The following is an 18,055-nucleotide window of genomic DNA, read 5'->3' on the forward strand; positions in this document are numbered from 1 at the left end:
ACATGCCTGGAAGCCAGAGCACAGAGGCAGGAATTTCATCTTCAGTTTGCTAAAAAGCCATGCCCATTAATGCTACAGACTGTGTACCTCGAGTTTTTTTGAGCACTAAGTACCAACTGCTTATTTTTTTTTTTAAGAGAGAGAGGGGGCGAGAGAGGGGGAGAGAGAATATATATTTTTTTAATATTTATTTTTCAGTGGACACAACATCTTTATTTTATTTTATGTGGTGCTGAGGATCGAACCCAGGGCCCCCTGCATGCCAGGCGAGCGCGTTACCACTTGAGCCACATCTCCAGCCCACCAACTGCTTATTAATCCTTCCAACATAATGACCTATTTAATGTCCACAAGCAATCCGAAAAGGGAGGTGCCCTGATTATCCTCATTTTGTAGATGAGGATACTGCGGCCCAGGGCTGTGGAAACACTGGCCCAGGGACACAAAGCTCTATTGAGTGCTCACAGGAGCTGTTGTAGGGACAATGGGTTACAGGGAACAAGACCCTGTAAGGGATAAAAATGATACAAAGATGGAGCTTGCATTTCAGCAAAGAAAAGAACAGGTAAGTTGGGTGCAGTGGCTGAAGTCTATAGTCCCAGCTCCTTGGGAGGACGAAGCGGAGGATCACTTGAGCTCAGGAGTTCTGGGCCAGCCTTGGCAATAGAGTGAGACTCTGTCTCACAAAATGGGGTGGGGGCCAGGCGCAGTGGCACATGCCTGTAATCCCAGCACCTTGGGGGGCTGAAACAGGAGAATTTCGAGTTCAAAGCCAGCCTCAGCAAAAGCCAGGCACTAAGCAACTCAGTGAGACCTTGTCTCTAAATAAAACACAAAATAGGGCTGGGGTGTGGCTCAGTGGTTGAGTGCCCCTGAGTTCAATCACTGGCACCCCCCCCAAAAAAAAAAAAACACCAAAAAAACAAAAGGGGGTTGGGAAATGAATGAGGAAGAAAGAGAGAGACGGAAAGCTAATGCCCACTATGTATCACTAAATTGCTGAGTTTGGCCTTGAAATTGTGATTTTCCTTCCTCAGGCTCCCAAGTTGCTGGGATTACAGGCGAGTGCCACTGAGCCTGACTTTAATGGCTATAAAACCCACCTCCCACTCCCCCATAAACACAGTCACAAAGTTGCTTCAACCTTTCCCACCAAAGAGAGCTCATAAGAGTGACATCACAGGTTGTTAGGAAATCATATAAGTTGGCCGAGATATAGAGTGACCAGCTCTCCTGGTTTACCTGGCACAGAGTGGGTTCCCAAGTCAGTTTTGAAGCCAGCTGGTCATCCTAACTAGATGAGTGCTTGGTGCTAAGACTCCTTCCCCTTTTCTGTTTCATTATTTGACAACAAAAAGGTAGCAGCACCTACTCCTGTCCTAGTTGCTTGGAACCTTGTAGGCAGTAGATGGGAAACAGGGGTACTGTCCGGAGCACCTAGCGCCAAGGACTCACCAAACCAGGGTCTAAGGAAACAGCAGACCCCCCTCTAGGGTGATTCCGGTCCCCTGAGTGTTGCCTTCCTGGGCTGATACACTTGTTTGGACTTGCTTTCCCAAATGGGAAGGGTCTCTGGGTCCTAAGGTCCCCAGGTCGACTCGGGGACTCCACAGCAAAGCTAGGCCAGGATGGCAAGGCCTAAGAGATAGTTCTTATTGTCACTCATATTTTGCTGGATGAAGAAACTGAGGCTCAGCGACCCAAGTGAAGCGATTTGGCCAAGATCATGCAGGAAGATGGTGCAGGAAGAGATGAGTAATTGGAATTCGATGGCTGTGCTTGAGCAGGCCTGCTCCTGTACTTCCCTCCCTCTTGCGGGGCTTGAGTCCCCCACTTGTCTCGACAGCAACCGAACTTGTCACGGGGCTCGGTTCAACCCTCTCCACCCTCCCGGCTGCCAGCGTCCCGCCCCGTCCCCTCCCAGCCCCCAGGGAGGAGGGGAGTGCTGCAGCGAGGAGGGGGGTCGCGGAGGCCAGGCTTTATAAAGGCGCTGGAAGAGCGCTGCCCGCCAGACCCTGCCGCACGGATCTCGAGCGCTGCCCGCCGCCCCACGTGACCGCGCCGTGCCCCAGCTCCACCGCTTAGTGAGTTGGGGCATGTCCCCATCCCACCCCGGCCCTGGCCGCGAGGTCCTTTGAACCCGGGTTGGGGAGGAAAGCCGACGAAGGAGGGCGCTGAGATGGGGGCACCAGGCAGAATCTCCAATGGAAGAGATTTAGGGCCAGAGGGAACCGGGAGACCTCGGAGCCCGCGGCCCGGCTGGCCATTGCGGCACGGGACCTAGGAGACCCAAACCTCGCTCCAGGAATGCGCGTGCGGTTGTTGCCACGGCAACGGACTAGCCAGAGCCCGCCGGTCTCCAGGGGAAAGGGGAGGTTGTTGGGGGGATGGGGCTGGTTCCCCGGAGGTCCAAACTCGTCACGCGGCGGTTGCACGAGGGAACTGAGAATGTCCCTTTCCCGGTGCCCCAAATCCTTCGGTAGACAAAGCGTTAGTCTCATGGCCTCTCTGAGCCTCAGTTTCTGCATCTGCCAAATGGAGGCAAGACTATTGGTTCCCAGCTCCCTGGCGAGTTATAAGCGGGTAACGGTCCGGCCCAGTTCCCTCTTATTGGACATCCCAGGAGCGGGTCTTAGCGGCCCAGACGATCCCTGCGACCCCTCCCACCCTCAGGCCCGCTGGCCATGGCCCTCTTCGGGGCCCTCTTCCTAGCGCTGCTGGCAGGCGCCCGCGCGGAGCTCCCGGGCTGCAAGATCCGCGTCACCTCCAAGGCGCTGGAACTGGGTAAGGCGTGGGTGCAGGCGCGGGGGCGGCAGCGGTAGCCGTGGGGGGCGCGGAGCTAAGGGTCTCACTGCTGCCTCAGTGAAGCAGGAAGGGCTGCGCTTTCTGGAGCAAGAGCTGGAGACCATCACTATTCCAGACCTGCGGGGCCAAGAGGGACACTTCTACTACAACATCTCCGAGTAAGTCGGCCGGGGGCGGGGCCTCGGGGCCGGGGCGGGGCCTCGGGGCCGGGGCGGGGCCTCGGGGCCGGGGCGGGGCCTCGACGGCCAGGGTGCCCTAGGCCTCCGGAGGGGGCGCTGACGGATCAAGGCCGAGGGGACTGGGGGCGTGGCCAAATTGAAAGGGCGGGACTTAAACAGGATGGCCCTAAAGGTAACCGCCAAGACTGCTACCGTCGGCGGGACCAGGAGGTGGGCGTGGTCTAGAGGATGTGGGCGGGACCAAGACGAACCCCGCCGGTGGTTTTGAAGCCTAGCCCCAGTGCCCTGGAAAGGCGGAGAGGAGGCATTTAGCAGTGGAGGAGAGTGAACTCCAGGGCATGGGTTGGAGCTAATGGGAAGGTGACTTAGGAGAGGAGGGATAGGAGAATTGGTGTATGGGCAGAGCTTAGCTGGGGAGGGTGTAGGAGGGGAGGGGGTGCAAGCAACAAGACTTCTAAGAGATGGGGTTAGCCGGCATGGTGGTCCAGCTACTCAGGAGCTAGGAAGGTTGAGGCAGGATTGTTTTAGCTCAAGAGTTACACACCAGCCTGGGCAACAGAGAGGGCGAAAGATGGGTGAAGTTTACTTTTAACACTTAGGTTAGCGGGAGCTAATCTCTGAGCCACCCAAGTCCAGGCCACCCACCAGCTTGCCCCGCTGGACTGGAAGAGGAGAGAATGACTTTTCTGTGGTTGGGTGGAATCTTCTCTTGGCCCTGGATCTGGATCTGACCCTGAGGCCTCCTACAGGGTGAGGGTCACGGAACTGCAGCTGACGTCCTCTGAGCTCCACTTCCAGCCCGAGCAGGAGCTTACGCTACAAATCACCAACGCCTCCTTGGGGCTGCGCTTTCGGAGACAGCTTCTCTACTGGTTCTTGTGAGGACACTGACCCTCAGCGGGGTGGAGGGAGTGCCAGCTGCACGGGGGTACTGTGGGCCTGTGGGCAACCCCTTACATTTTCCAAGTTTCTCCATCCATACACGAGGAACAATCGTGTCTACTTTGTAAATATCGATAGGAGGGTTTAGTAGGATGTCTGGTAAAGTATGAAGAAATGAGGCCTTATCAAGAGGTTCAAGCAGGGCACAGTGGTGCACACCTGTAGTTCTAGCAACTTGGGAGGCTAAGGCAGGAGGATTGAGATTTCTAGGCCTCCTCATCAACTTAGTGAGACCCTGTCTCAAAATTAAAAACAAAACAAAAAAGTTAATGTGGTTATCATGATGGAGGTATGGGGGGTTGGGGGGCCGTGCAGACTCGGTCAAGCTCACAGCCACTTCCTATGGCAGCTATGATGGGGGCTACATCAATGCCTCTGCAGAGGGTGTGTCCATCCACACGGGTCTGCAGCTCTCCCAGGATTCCTCTGGTCGGATGAAAGTGTCCAATGTCTCCTGCCAGGCTTCTGTCTCCAGAATGCATATGGTCTTCGGCGGAACCTTCAAGTGAGCCCCCGCCCCCCTGCATCCCCTTTCAGCCCCCCAGCCCATTTGCATCATGCAGGGCTCAGAAGTCAGACCCACAGCCTCCAGATCTTAGCTCCACTAAATGGCTGTGTGAACTTGGGCAAGTCATCGAAGTTCAGTGCCTCAGTTTCCTCACTGGTAAATTAGAGATGATAATATGACTTATTTTATAAGTTCATTGTAAGGGTTATTTTGTTAATATTTACAATATTATTATAATATTGTTGTAAACATTACAATATTTACAATAATAATGCAGTATTTACAATATTACAATATTTATATTATTTACAATATTATTAAATTAAATATCACAATATTTACAAAATATTTATAAAAACACTTAGAATAGTACCTTGCATATGATAAATGACCATATAAGTGCTAGTCACTGAGATAGGAGTAATTGTGAAGATTAGTATGGATAGTTGGGCATGACTAAGTTCTCAATAATTAGCTCTTTTTAAAAAAAAAAAAAAGTTTTAGATGTAAATGGAAACAATACCTTTATTTTATTTATTTTTATGTGGTGCTGAGGATCAAACCCAGGGCCTCACACGTTCTAGGCAAGTGCTCTACCACTGAGCCACAACCCCAGCCCCCATTAGTAGCTCTTTAAAAAAAATTTTTTTTTATATGTATTTTTTAGTTGTAGGGGGACAGTATCTTTGTTTTTATGTGGGGCTGAGGATGGAACCCAGTCTTCACGCATGCCAGCGCTCTACCACTGAGCCCCAGCCCCAGCCCCAGCCCAATTCCGAATCTGGTCTGAGAAGGGGACTTTGTGCTGCTCCTGGGGGTGGATTCCTCATCTGGGGTTGGTGTACTGTCAGTGTTCTGCCGAGTGTATGCCGAGCCCGAGGATTTGGAGAGCAGCTCAGGGCCTAGCTGGAGCCATGAAACATTCATCCTCAGGGTCCTGAGAGGGGCACCGAGAAAGCACTCTGGGATGCCGAGGAGGGTGATCTGGGTGGACTGTCTGAGTGGAGGACACAGGGCAGAGCACCGAGGGTGGAGGGAGGCGGAAGCCGCAGGAGCAGGATGCTCTGAGCAGCTGGGAGCCACTGGACCTGCAGGGCCCGGAGCAGGGCCGGAGCAGGCCAGGGGGTCTTGAGAATCAGGCTGGGGGTGGGTTGGGGCCGGATCTTGGAAACGTCTACGGAGGAGCTAGTAATTGAGGCTAAAGCTGAGGAGTCCCTGTCACCACCGTTTCTCTGGCTGCTGTCCTTTGTCCTGGATCTGGATGGGGTAGGGCAGGGCTGGGCTCACCGGCCTCTCCCCTCCTGCAGGAAGGTGTATGAATTTCTGTCTACGTTCATCACCTCCGGGATGCGCTTCCTCCTCAACCAGCAGGTGTGGGCAGGGGCAGGTCGGGGGCAGCAGGGTGGGCCTGCCCTCCTTTGAGAAGGCCTTGACTCTGGCCCCCGCCTTCCAGATCTGCCCTGTGCTCTACCATGCGGGAATGGTCTTGCTCAACTCCCTCCTGGACACTGTGCCTGGTGAGTTGGTGCTCGCGGGGCCAGGGGCCCAGGGGAGGCCTGGGGAAGGTGGGTGGGGAGGAGGGTGGCTGCCACCAGCACCCCAGGAGGCCCAGCCGTGGGAAGTCCCGGGGTCAGTGTGCTGCTGACTTGCTGGGTGACCTTAGGTAAGGACTCACTTCTCTCTGGGCCTTGAATTCTCCACCTGGTGGCCAGCGCCTCCCCTTGGGGTTGTCACAGCCCGTCCTCAGGCTGCGCACTGGACCCCACTCGGCTTCATCATCTGGCACGTAACAGGTGTTCAAGAACAAATTTCTTTTCCCCAGCGATGACCCCTTGCTGCTGTGAGAGAGATCTTACCCCATCATGGCAGGGTCTGGAGGGAAGGAGGAAGAACCAAGGAGAGGATTCCTTTGCCATTTTCTTTAGCAATTTGATGAAGCCCTTGTAGTATTCATAGTAGGAATAATACAGCAATAGAAGCACTTACTACACACCAGGCCCTGAGTGCTTTCCACACAGAACTAATGGGCTCCTCCTAACAACTTATAAGTGGAGTTATCACCAATTTATTGATGAGAGGCTCAGAGAGGTTAAGCACAGACCTCACACAGCTTTGAACGACTTGCGCTCCTCCTTGCAGTGCGCAGTTCTGTGGATGAGCTTGTGGGCATCGACTATTCCCTGCTGAAGGATCCTGTGGTCTCAACCAGCAATCTAGACATGGAATTCCGGGTGAGCCACCCAAGTTGGTGTGTGTGTGTGTGTGTGTGTGTGTGTGTGACCTCTGACCTCCCTCCCCCTCTGTGGCTGATTTTAGCTTCCTAAAGTAGAGCTCTGATGAGGCCACTCTCATTACTGAGAATGCCATAGCTCCCTATTGCTGCAGAAGTAGGTTCAACTGGCGTTTGAGCTTTGTTAATTACATCTGGCCCTGCCTTTCTAACTTCATCCCATTTCTCCACAGCTACTCTTTCCTCTCACTTCCCACCCCAGGGCCTTTGCTCATGCACAGCCTAGCCCCATCTCCCTGAAGGAGATGGACATAAAGTTCTACGTACATAATGTCATTTCGTTTTCTCACAACCTTGTGAGTGAGGTGCTAACATTTATACAGTTGTCCCCAGGATCCAAGCATGCTCAAGTCCTTTATATAAAATGGTATAGTGTGTGCACAGGTTCTATGCATTCTTTAAGCCATCTCACGCCTGTAATCCCCATGACTCAAGAGGCTGAGACAGGAAGATCCCAATTTCAAGGCCAGCCTCAGCAACTTAGCAAACCTTCTCTCAAAATAAAGAATAAAGGGGCTGGGAATGTAGCTCAGTGTTCATGGGTTCAATCCTCAGAACCTAAATAAAGATTATTTATAACTCTTAATGCAATGTCAATGCTGTATAAAGAGTTTTTATACTGTATTGTTTAGAGAATAAAGACCAAAAATGTCTGCCTGGGCTTGGAACAGATGCAATGTATTTTCTTTCTTTTTGATACTGGGGCTTGAACCCAGGGGCACTTATGCACTGAGCCACACCCCCCAGCCTTCCCACCCTTTTTAAAAATATTATTATTCTGAGACAAGGGTCTTGCTTAATTGCTGAGGCTGGCTTTGAACTTGTGATCCTCCTGCCTCAGCCTCCCAAGCCAATAGGATCACAGGTGTGCGCCACTGCCCGGCACAATTTTTCTCACTTATCAGTTGGTTGACTCGTTGGGCTCAGAGGGCTGACTATTCTCACTTTAGGATGTCAAGACTTGCTGAGGGAGGTGATGACACTTGCCCAAGGCCACATGGGGAGTAGGTGGCTACTACCTTCGCTCCTCTCAGAGAACTTTAGAGCACAATCTCCAGAGCTAGAATGGCTGAAGTTCAAATCCTGGCTCCGCCACTGAAGAGCTGTGTGACCTTATGCAAGTGGCTTAACTTTCTGTGCCTGCTTCCTCATTTGTAAAGGCCAGTGATACGTGTAAAGCCCCTCATAAGGGCTGCCCTATGGATTAAAGGAGTCCATCTATGCCAAGAGGCTGGCAGAGGACCTGGCACGGGGGACCCACTCTGCTTGTGCAAACAGTGGCTTTTTTTCTTTTTTGTACTGGGAAGTGAACCCAGGGGCGCTCAACCCCCGAGCCACATCTCTACCCTTTTTCATTATTTTATTTGGAGACAGGGCCTCACTAAGTTGCTCAGGGCCTCACTAAGTTGCTGAGGCTGGCTTTGAATTTGAATCCTCCTGCCTCGGCCTCCCGAGCCACAAACAGTGGCTTATTACTGCCCTCAGCTTTCAGGGCCCACTCAAATGCCACCCATCTCATGAAACCTTTCTTGATCTTCCCTTTTCCAGTCGGATGGGGTTGCTGCCTGCAGCTGCCGAGCTGCTCTCCTAGCCATGCCTGTGGGTCCCCCCAGAACAGCAGCCGGTGCAACCCCACCATCCCCCACAGGGCCAGCACAGGGCTGGGAGACACGGGCCGGGGCCAGTCTGCCTTGACTCTACCCTGACCCCTCACCCCAGGGAGCATTCTTCCCCTTGGCCGAGGGGAACTGGAGCCTCCTGAACCAGGCGGTGGAGCCCCAGCTGCAGGAGGAGGAGCGGATGGTGTACGTGGCCTTCTCTGAGTTCTTCTTTGACTCTGCCATGGAGAGCTACTTCCAGGCAGGGGCCTTGCAGCTGTCCCTGGTGGGAGATAAGGTGTGCCGGAGCTGTTGGCAGGGTGGGCAAGGGGGGCAAGGTGGAGCTCCCGAGGGCCCGGCCTCATCCCCGATTCCCTGTCCAGGTGCCCCACGATCTGGACATGCTGCTCAGGGCCACCTACTTTGGGAGCATCGTCCTTCTGGTGAGCATTGACTAGGGCTGGGGGTGTAGCCAAGCTTGGGGGGCATACCACCTACACACCTTTGAGGCAACTTGTGGAGGGGGGACCCCCGGGGCAGCCCTGGAGGAGACAGGCCTGGCCTCTTGCCTGTGGCCAAGTCCCCATCTTGCCAAGCCCATTCCAAGTCTGTGAAGTGGGGTCGCTACTTCCTGCCCTGTCTGTCTCCACACGGATGATGTGAGGCTGGGAGAGAGCCCAAGCCCTGCAAGTATAGGGCAGGATGGGCAAGGAATGAGGATGGATGTATTCTTTAACTCCCCCTGTTTAGGGCCGGGGTTGTGGCTCGGTGGCAGAGCGCTTGCTTCATACAGGTGAGGCCCTGGGTTGGAGCCTCAGCACCACATAAAAATAAGTAAACGAAATAAAAATATTGTGGTCGGGATTGTGGCTCAGTGGTAGAGCACTTGCCTAGCATGCGTGGGGCACTGGGTTAGATCCCCGGCACCACATAAAAAAATAAACAAATAAAATAAAGGTATTGTGTCCATCTATAACTAAAAAGATTTAAAAATAAAAATAGTGTGTCCACCCACAAATAAAAAATTTAAAAAAAAATTCCCCTTGTTTAATGGGGAGAGGGGAAGGAGTTCAAAACTTTGAAAGTTTTCAGTTATCATTAAAGGATATGTCCTCATTTTCAATTTTGTGAATCAAGTGCTGGAATTTGAACTTGGATTTGAACCTGGCCTCCTCTGCACTACACAACCTCACAAGGTGGTCATGAAAATTAAAATGAATTTTCAAGTAAAGCAATTGACAGCACCTGGTACACAGCAAGTGCTCAATAAACACCAGCTGCTGTTATGACGATCCTCTTCCTCCTCTTCACACTGGGGCCAAGCAGTGAAGAGCAGGGACTCCTGCAGGCTGTCCGAGTCCCCTCCCTGTCCCCCAACCGAATGCCTACATGGCCTTGGACAAGCCACGCAACCTCTTTAGGCCTTGGTCTGTCCGTCTCAAAAACGACAATAACAAAACCTGGCGCGTGCTGTCACAGTGAGGTTGAGAGGAGCTCACGGTGTGCAGTGTGCAGGGTCAAGTTCAGGGGTGAGTCAGCACTTGAACAGCTTCCTCCGAGGCCCCTGGGAGAAACCGTGCAGAACCTCCCCGGGAGAGGTAGCAGGAAGCTGGAATATTCATGCCCCTGGATATTGGGGAGAAAATACTGGGAAGAAAAGGAAGGAGCATCCCTTTGTGTAAGGCCGCAGCACGGGGCAAAGCCTAGGTGCACACAGGAGGGGTTGCGAAGCCCCAGCAGTCTTGGTGCTGGTCACTCCTGGGCTACCAGAGGGCAGGGCTGCGGGCGGTCCTCTGTGGTGTGACCTGCCCTCCTTGCTGTCCCCAGAGCCCTGCAGTGATTGACTCCCCGCTGAAGCTGGAGCTGCAGGCCATGGCCCCCCCACGCTGCACCATCAAGCCCTCGGGCACTACCATCTCCGTCACAGCCAGTGTCACCATCGCCCTGGTCCCACCCAGCCAGCCCGAGGTCCAGCTCTCCAGCATGATCATGGTGCGGGCCCCAAAGCAGGGGCAGCAGGTGGTCTGGGAGAAGTGGGTCGTGAATCTTCCAGTTCTGTGATGTGCGCCCCCCCTGCACTTTCCCTCAGGACGCCCGATTTAATGCCAAGATGACGCTCCGGGGCAAGGCTCTGCGCACACACCTGGACCTGCGCAAGTACGTAGACAGGGAGGTCCTGGGCAGGCCCCAGCCTCCTTGCCCTTGTCTTCAGGGTGACCACACCTGCCCCACAGAGACAGAACCCGGGCTAACACTGAGCCGCACCTCTGATCCCAGCAACTCAGAGGCTGAGGCACAAGGATCCCAAGTTTGAGGCCAGCCTCAGCAACTTAGAGAGTCCCAAAGCCTGACTCAAAATAAAAAGAGCTGGGGCTGTAGCTTGGTGGTAAAGTGCCACTTTATAGGCATGTGCCACTCCGCTCAGCTAGCATCTACCCCTCATGCTGTGCTGTCCAGCGTGGTATCCATTGACCTCGTGTGACTATTCACCTTTAAATTAACCATTTACTCAAGTGCAGAAAGCCATACTTCATTAGCCATAGAAGGCTAGTAGCTTCCACAGTGGACAGTGCTGTTTTACGAGCTAAATGAGTTAATGCAGGGTCATGGTTAGGGACTTAAATTCCAGAGGCAGGTTCTGATACTTATTGCTGTACGATCTTGGGCAAATTACCTAACCTCTCTGTCCCTCAATTACTCATCTATGAAGTGCATTCCTGATAGTGCCTGCTTCTTGGGGTTGTTGTCAGGACCAAATCAACTGGTAATTTAAAGTAGTTCAGATAATATTTACTTCTCTAACATGTTTAGTGTCTGACCGAGTAAGTAACCCCCGCAGAGCTGTCAGCAGAAGCGACATATATAGGTGCTTGGCAAATAAAAACTAGCAGACCTGGAGGAGACCCACAGAGGACACGGCTGGCTCAGGATGCACACCTGGGGCATGGTAGTGCCACCTGGAAAGGCTTGTAGACAGGTGGGCACCTCCCGCAGGGTGGCCCGCGGAAGGGGGCGCTCCCAGCCTTATGGCCACTGCTCTCCCCAGGTTCCGAATCTACTCGAACCAGTCTGCGCTGGAGTCTCTGGCAGTGAGTTGAGAATGGAGGTGGGCCAGGCGGGGGATGGGCAGTCCGGGAGAGGCCACCACCCAGGCACTGCCCTCTCTACCCCTCTTCCCTGCCAGCTGATCCCGCTCCAGACCCCTCTGAAGGCCATGCTGCAGGTCGGGGTGATGCCCATGCTCAACCGTAAGGCTGGGTACTGAGGGGGGGAGGGGGAGGGGAGAGCTGGGTGAGCCAGGACTGAGCCTGCTGCTCCCACCCACAGAGCGGACATGGCGTGGGGTCCAGATCCCCCTACCCGAGGGCATCAACTTTGTGCGTGAGGTGGTGAAGAACCATGCGGTGCGTAGGGGCAGAAGGCGGGAGGTGGGCAGGGCTTCCCCCTCCCGGAGGAGCCCCAGCCCTCCCCTGTCACCCCAGCCCTCCCCTGTCACCCCAGCCCTCCCCTGTCACCCCAGCCCTCCTCTGACACCCCAGCCCTTTCCCAGGCCAGGCCTCCTCCTGGAGCTCTCCTCCAGCCCAACCTCCACACCTACGCATCTTTCACGCCAGCCCTCCATGATGCCCAGTCAGTGCTTCTGTAGCCTCTTAGCCCCCTGGAGTCACGGGAAGGAACTGCTCTGCCCATCTATCCCACTAGTGAGACCCCTCAAAGTCACGGGCTCTCTCTCGCAAGCTCTGGCCTCAGTGACGGGATGAGTGACTGGGACCGTCTCTGCCCACTGCACAGGGCTTCCTCACCATTGGCGCTGACCTCCACTTCGCTAAAGGGCTGCGAGAGGTGATCAACAAGAACCGGCCTGCCAACGCCAGGGACCCCCAGGCATCCAGTGCCCCTCCATCCTCCACAGCAGCTGTTGCAGCCCCACCCCCACCCTAGTAGCTTCCGCTTGGGACTCCACCCCTCTCAACCCTCCCCTTTCCCCCTTTAGTCCCCAGTGCCAGAGAAGATGGGTTGAAGCCGTGCCCAATTTAATTTCATAATCGATCCATCTGCTGTAGTCCTTCCCCTCCCCCTCCCCCTCCCCAAGGGCTGCCCTGAGAGCTCAGCTGGGGTCCTGGGATAGGACCCACACATCCAGAAGGACATCTAAGCAGGGAGGGCCAGCCCTGCCCTCCAGGTACTGCTATAGGAATAAAGTGCTAACTTGTCCCCAGGCTGTCTACGGAGAGGCTGGGCCCAGGCTGCCCTGCACAGGGTTGGGGCTGTGGGAAGTGGGGCAGTCCTGAGTCGGGGACCTGCCCACAGAGGCGTTCTGCATAGAGGAGGAGCTCCCTCCTAGTGGGAGGGTTTAGATCAGACAGTGAGGGCTTCCACGTGTCCCCTGGGTCCTCAGTATGGCTCTTTGTTGAGGAAGCGGGAGAACATGGTAAAGGCAGCTTGGGGCTTGTCAGTGGGGACCATGTGTCCAGCGCCCTGGGGAACAAAGCTCTGTGAGATTCTGACCCCCATGGTTCCCTCCCTCCTCCTTCATTCTCAGCCTCCCCCGAGCCCCCCAAACTTGCCCTTACAGGGCCAGAAGTAACCCTGAATAAAAGGAGGTCAGGGGTAAGGATGGGTGGGCTCTGCCCTTCCCTCTGCCCCAGTTATCCCTTGCTGGTCCCAAGCCCACCTTGATGGTGAGAAAGGCAATGTGGGAGAACTCCTTCACGAAGCCAGCGATCTGCTCCCCGCTCTCGCCGTAGTCCACTAGCCAGGGCCGGCGCTGCACCTCCATCTGCCACCAGGAGAGACATCAGCCCGTAGCCCCACCGTCCCTGCCCACAGCTACAGCAAGACCTGGAGTCCAAGAACTACCCTCCAGGTTTGCCCAGCGTGGACCAGAGCCACCCCAAGCACCTGCCCTCCGGGATAGGAGCCCTGCCTTACCTTCTGGTTGAGGGAGTCCACAAACCACTCATCCCCCAAGAAGTTGCAGGCCATGTCCACGTCTCCGTTGTATAACAGGATCTGGTATCTCTGAGCAGGGCCAACGGGGAATGCGCTCAGGCCTAGCTCAGTTGTCGGCACTAGAGCTTGAACCCAGGGGTGCTTGACCATATCCCTCGCTCTTGTTTTATATGTTACTTAGAGACAGGGTCTTGCTAAGTCCCTTAGGCTGGATCTAAACTTGTAGTCCTCCTGCCTCAGCCTCCCAAGCCACTGAGATCACAGGCCCCCCCACTCAGCTCGGCCCCACCTCTTCCCTGGCTTAAGGTCCAGGCCTCCAGGGAATTTAAGGGGCCCAGCTAAATAGCACAGACCAGGAAATTCTTGTTTTCTGTCAACTTAGAGCCTGTCTGGTGAGCACTGATTAAACCATAATTATCCTCACTTTGGGACATCGTAGTTAAAGGTATTTAAGAAATTCCCCCAGGGTTGTGTGACTACTCAAAGGACTTGCCCCTGGTCTGGCAGGACTGTGGGCAAGCCCTCTCTTGCCCTGGACCTCCATTTGCATTGTGATGTGATCTAACCAGCTCTTCCCATTCTAAAGGCTCTTTGGTGGCTGCAGACCCCTTAGCCTCCTAAGCAGAGCAGCCTGGGGTGGAGACAAACCTGGGCTCAAATCTTTTCCCTGCCACCCATAGGACCTTGGCACAGGACCTTACCTCTTGGAGTTTTAGCTTCCCCTAGTCCTGAAAGCACTCTGAAGGGGCCCCCAGCTTGCTGAGCTACTCCAGAGCCCTACAGCTGCTATTAGATCCGGCTGTGCTGCCCCTACACACCTGTGAATTGAGCAGCTTCAGGTACTGAGAGTTCATGCTTTGGTAGAGCCGGCGGTACTGTATGTTCACCAGGAAGCTGCCAGGAGCATGTGCACAGGCCCCAGGAAAGCCAGGCCACAGGGGGAGAAACCGTCAACAGATCAGACCTCTCTCCCATCCCCGAGTTCCTGCCTGGGAGGCAGACAGCACTAACCTGGGGACAGGGGCTGGGATTCAAAGATCCTCGACCCACCCCCATTTAGAAAGGTCTAGGGATACTTTTGGTTGTCACAATGACTGGGATGCAACTGGCATCTGGTATCTAGGGACCAACAGGTTTGAAAGTTACCACATAGGACATCCCTGGATGGCCCCTGCTGTGCCAGCTGGAGGTGGCACTGGAGTAGGTCAGGCAGTGCCTATTAAGTTCAGAAGAGCAGGCGATGTGAACAGCCAGTGTGGCCATTTACAAAACATCTGGGATAACAGGTCATTTCCATGCCCTGGGTGGCCTTGCTGCATGTGCCTTTGAGAATTCTCAACCAGAGGACCCCTGGAAAACTTGCTGATGCCCTACGAGCCCCACAGCTCACCACCCCAGAGCCACCGTTGGCTGCAGAGCCTTACTTGCACATGTCCCAGCGGGGCAGCTGCTCGGGGATGTGGAGGGCCTTGCGCACATACGGGTTGTTGAGGTAGGTGGAGGCGGCCGTGGTGTTGGTGCAGGGGGGGTCCATGCGCACCTTGTCCCCGGAACGCAGCAGTGCCTAGTGGGGCACAGATACAGGGTCAGATCTTAATGTGCCTGCCCTGCCATACCCCACACCCCATGGGAAAGGTGCCCCAAGCTCTCGCACACCTGGTGCCACGTCCGCTTGAATGGCAGACGAGTGAAGATATTGCCAAAATCCTGGACCACAGCACTGTCCTTCTCATACCTGCAAGTGAAGTGGAGGGATGGGTGCTGGGCTCCAGGTGGGGCTGGCTGGCCTCGGGGGTGCAGAGCGGCACCTACCTTACGTGGCCAGGTACCCCCCCAGCACATGGGGCATAGAGGTTGTAGATGTTGAGGCCAGAGTTGCCCACGATTCGAGATACTTCCTGAAGCTGGGACAACACAACACACGTGTTACAGACCCCTGGTCCTCCATGACCTGGCCCCTCACCAAGATTCTTCCCGCTTACATCCCCGTCATCTCCCTTTACCCATCTTTTTTTCACAGGGAAACTGAGGCTCAGTGAAAGGAATCTTCCAGACCTGGGTCCACATCCTAGCACTACTCCCTAGCCTTGTGACCTCAGGCAAGTGACAAAACATTCTTGGCCTCGGTTTCCTCAATGGGGTTCCAGAGAACACATCGCTCAAAAGTGCAGGATAGAAAAGCAATGGGGCCGAGGGGACAGGGAGTCACTAAGGGGGGGTGCGGTTCTGTTTTCGGGATTGCGGGGGGCAGGGCTGAGGCGAAGTAGAAGCAGAACCTCACATTGGTCACACATTCCGGGTCTTTGTTGTCATAGAAGTTACACTTGTTCTGAGAGCAGCAGTGGGTCTGGAGCAAGGACCAGAGCCTGCAGGAAATGGGGGAAGGGCTCAGCTGTAGGCAGAGGTGGGCGCCCTCCTTCCTCTAACCTCCACCAGGACCTGACCCAGAGATCTGTCAGCAGAGATTAGGAAAGAGATCACAGGGTGTGGATATGGGTCTATGCCATACAGATGGCCCTCCTTAGTTCCTTTACATTCAGATGTCTACTTTTGACCTTCTAGCACCAAATTCTTCTGGCAACCCCACTAGCTCATAGGCCAGGGCAGGGCCAGGATATGGTGCCTGGAGGATGACCTGAGATCCCATGACTGGCCCCACCCTAGATTGCCCAACTCTGTCTCCCATACCTGTTCCCCAGAAGGCCATGGTAGTAGGCAAAATAGACGAGCGAGTTGTCGTTCTGCTCATAGGAGGAGAGTCCGTTGCCCACAGCCAGCCCCTGTGAAAACACCCAGGGCTAGCTCATCTGGAGGGTGGGGAGGAGGAGGAGCTCCCTGACCCACACCTAGACCTTCTGCAACCTAGAATCCCTGGGTGGTCTGTGGGGTGGGTTGGGGGGGGTCACTCAAGGTACAGAACAGAGCTGGCAGCCTGATAGGTGGTTTCTAGTCATGGGAGGCAGCAGGCAGATAGGGTCGCTGGTGGCTGGGAGGGAGACCCGCTGGGCAGGGGTGCTGGGCAGTCTGACCTTGGGAACTACAAGGGTCCCCAGGGGCCTCCCTGCCCTCCTGCAGCTGCCCTGCACCTGAAGGTTCATGCTGGGGTCCTGCATGAGCAGCACAGCTAAGGTGGGGATGTAGATGCCGGCATAGCTCTCGCCCGTCAGGAAAAGTTTGTTGTCCTTATACTCCGGAAAGAGGCGGAAGAAATCTTTAAGGGCTTCAAAATTGCCCTGGGCAACCTGGGGGTGGCAGGATGGAGAGAATCAGGACGCACTGACATCTGAGCTAGAAAAATCCTCAAGAGGTAATGAAACCAACCCTGGGTGTGAGAGGAAGTGACTTGGTTACAATCACACCAATAGCGCATGACAGCCAGAAATGGATCCAGAGGCCATGTTCCCACTCCCCTCTTCACGCCCCAGTGGAAGGCCAGGGAAGCTGGAGTGGGTGGGCAGGCACCAGACTCACCTCGGTGTCATTGGTGGCATAAACCTTGTCATCAGAGTAGGAGAAGCCCACCCCAGCTGGGGATTCAATGTACAACACATTGGCAATCTAGAGGGGAGGAGGAAATGAAGTGAAGAGGGGTCCCCACCACATTGGAGTGCCCAGACACCCCGGCAGGACCCACAGCTCAGCTATACCAGGTTCCATGAATAGGGGTTGTACTCCAGAGTGACACCATCTGGCTGGATCTGCGGAGGAAAAAGAGGGAATGAGCACCAAGGACCAACTGGGTGGAGGGGAAGGGCCCCAGTGCCAGAGGTCCTTTACACATGGACAACCCCCCAGCAGGTAAGGACAGTTAAGTAAGCCCCAGCACAGTGAGGAAAACAGCAAGGTTCAGGAAGAAGAAGACACTTGGAAGACCACGAAGTCCTTTTCTCCCCACCTTTTTCCCTTGGGTAACTGTCCCTTTCCCCTCTTTCCTGGGTCACAGGAGGAGACAGCAGCGTCCACTCACCAGGAAAGGGCCGTGCTCCGTCAGGAACCCATCTAGGGAGCTGCAGCCCGGACCCCCGTTGAGCCAAAGCACCACCGGGCTGCTCTCTGGATCTTTCTGGGACTCCACAAACCTGGGAGGGGTCAGAGAGAGTTGGTGCGGGCGGAGGGCCCCTCCTGCCCTCCCCGCTCGCTCCCGGGAGCCCTCCGTCGTCCCGGGAACTGCCTGCAGCCCCCATCCCGCCTGGTGGGCTTTGCCAGCCGCCTCCCGCCCGCCCTGGGAGGCAGGGCCGCCGACCAGTAGTGCAAGTGCTTGGAGCCGGCGGCTCTGAGGTAGCCCGAGAACTGGCGGAACGACGGCTGCTTGGCCAGTCCGGGGAGGCACTGAATCTGGTCCTGGTCGGGGGCTGCCTGGACCCGGGACGCCCAGGACAGGAGCCACAGCAGGAGCAGCGGCGGCAGCGCGGCTCGGACCATCTGCGGGAGGAAGTGGCGGCGCCTGCAGTTTACCCGCTCGCTCGCGGCCAGGCGCTCGGGAGCCGCAGTCCCCCGGGAGGAGCTGGGCGCGCCGCGAGGGGACCCCGGCCCGGACCCCGGCCGCCGAGGCCCCGCCGCCGCCACCGACCCTGGGCGGGGGGACCCGCTCCGGCCGAGGTCCCCTCACCTCTGCTTCCTCGCGTCCTTGCTCTCCGGGAGGCGCCGGGGACTGGAAGTCATGTGTACCCTGAGTCACGTGAGGGCTGGCGTCACGTGTCAGCCCTCCCCAGGCCCCCTTTTTGCTCTCTGAAGGCCTCAGGGGAGGGAGCGGTCAATTTTCGGGTCAAAGTCCGCGGGC

The 18,055-nt window shown here is 55.5% G+C and overlaps 2 protein-coding genes across 3 annotated transcripts; one reads left to right on the forward strand and one right to left on the reverse strand.

Annotated features, from left to right (window-relative positions):
- Positions 1-2,018: 2,018 nt before the first annotated feature.
- On the forward strand, positions 2,019-12,541 carry Pltp (phospholipid transfer protein). The gene is made up of 16 exons (XM_027954135.3): positions 2,019-2,084; positions 2,674-2,784; positions 2,864-2,963; positions 3,734-3,862; positions 4,276-4,431; positions 5,742-5,805; positions 5,888-5,951; positions 6,574-6,665; positions 8,444-8,620; positions 8,706-8,765; positions 10,150-10,314; positions 10,412-10,479; positions 11,369-11,411; positions 11,507-11,570; positions 11,650-11,726; positions 12,115-12,541. Exons 2-16 carry the CDS (start codon positions 2,685-2,687, stop codon positions 12,262-12,264), a joined length of 1,509 nt encoding a protein of 502 aa, XP_027809936.2. The 5' UTR covers positions 2,019-2,084; positions 2,674-2,684; the 3' UTR covers positions 12,265-12,541.
- Ctsa (cathepsin A) lies at positions 12,340-17,970 on the reverse strand. 2 transcript variants are annotated; one of them, XM_027954137.2, is made up of 15 exons: positions 17,885-17,970; positions 17,519-17,697; positions 17,243-17,354; positions 16,923-16,973; positions 16,747-16,833; positions 16,362-16,517; positions 15,964-16,055; positions 15,557-15,641; positions 15,088-15,179; positions 14,932-15,010; positions 14,700-14,839; positions 14,094-14,169; positions 13,255-13,344; positions 12,998-13,102; positions 12,340-12,801 (listed from the first exon to the last, which is right to left on the reverse strand). In XM_027954137.2, the coding sequence occupies exons 2-15, from the start codon at positions 17,695-17,697 to the stop codon at positions 12,718-12,720; spliced, it is 1,428 nt and encodes a 475-aa protein (XP_027809938.2). In that variant the 5' UTR covers positions 17,885-17,970; the 3' UTR covers positions 12,340-12,717. The 2 variants fall into 2 exon arrangements, with proteins under 2 accessions (XP_027809938.2, XP_071465148.1); XM_071609047.1 differs by having other exon boundaries at positions 17,846-17,898.
- Positions 17,971-18,055: the final 85 nt, after the last annotated feature.

The sequence above is a fragment of the Marmota flaviventris genome, chromosome 2 (assembly GCF_047511675.1).
Source record: "Marmota flaviventris isolate mMarFla1 chromosome 2, mMarFla1.hap1, whole genome shotgun sequence".
In the NCBI taxonomy this organism is placed as follows: domain Eukaryota; kingdom Metazoa; phylum Chordata; class Mammalia; order Rodentia; family Sciuridae; genus Marmota; species Marmota flaviventris.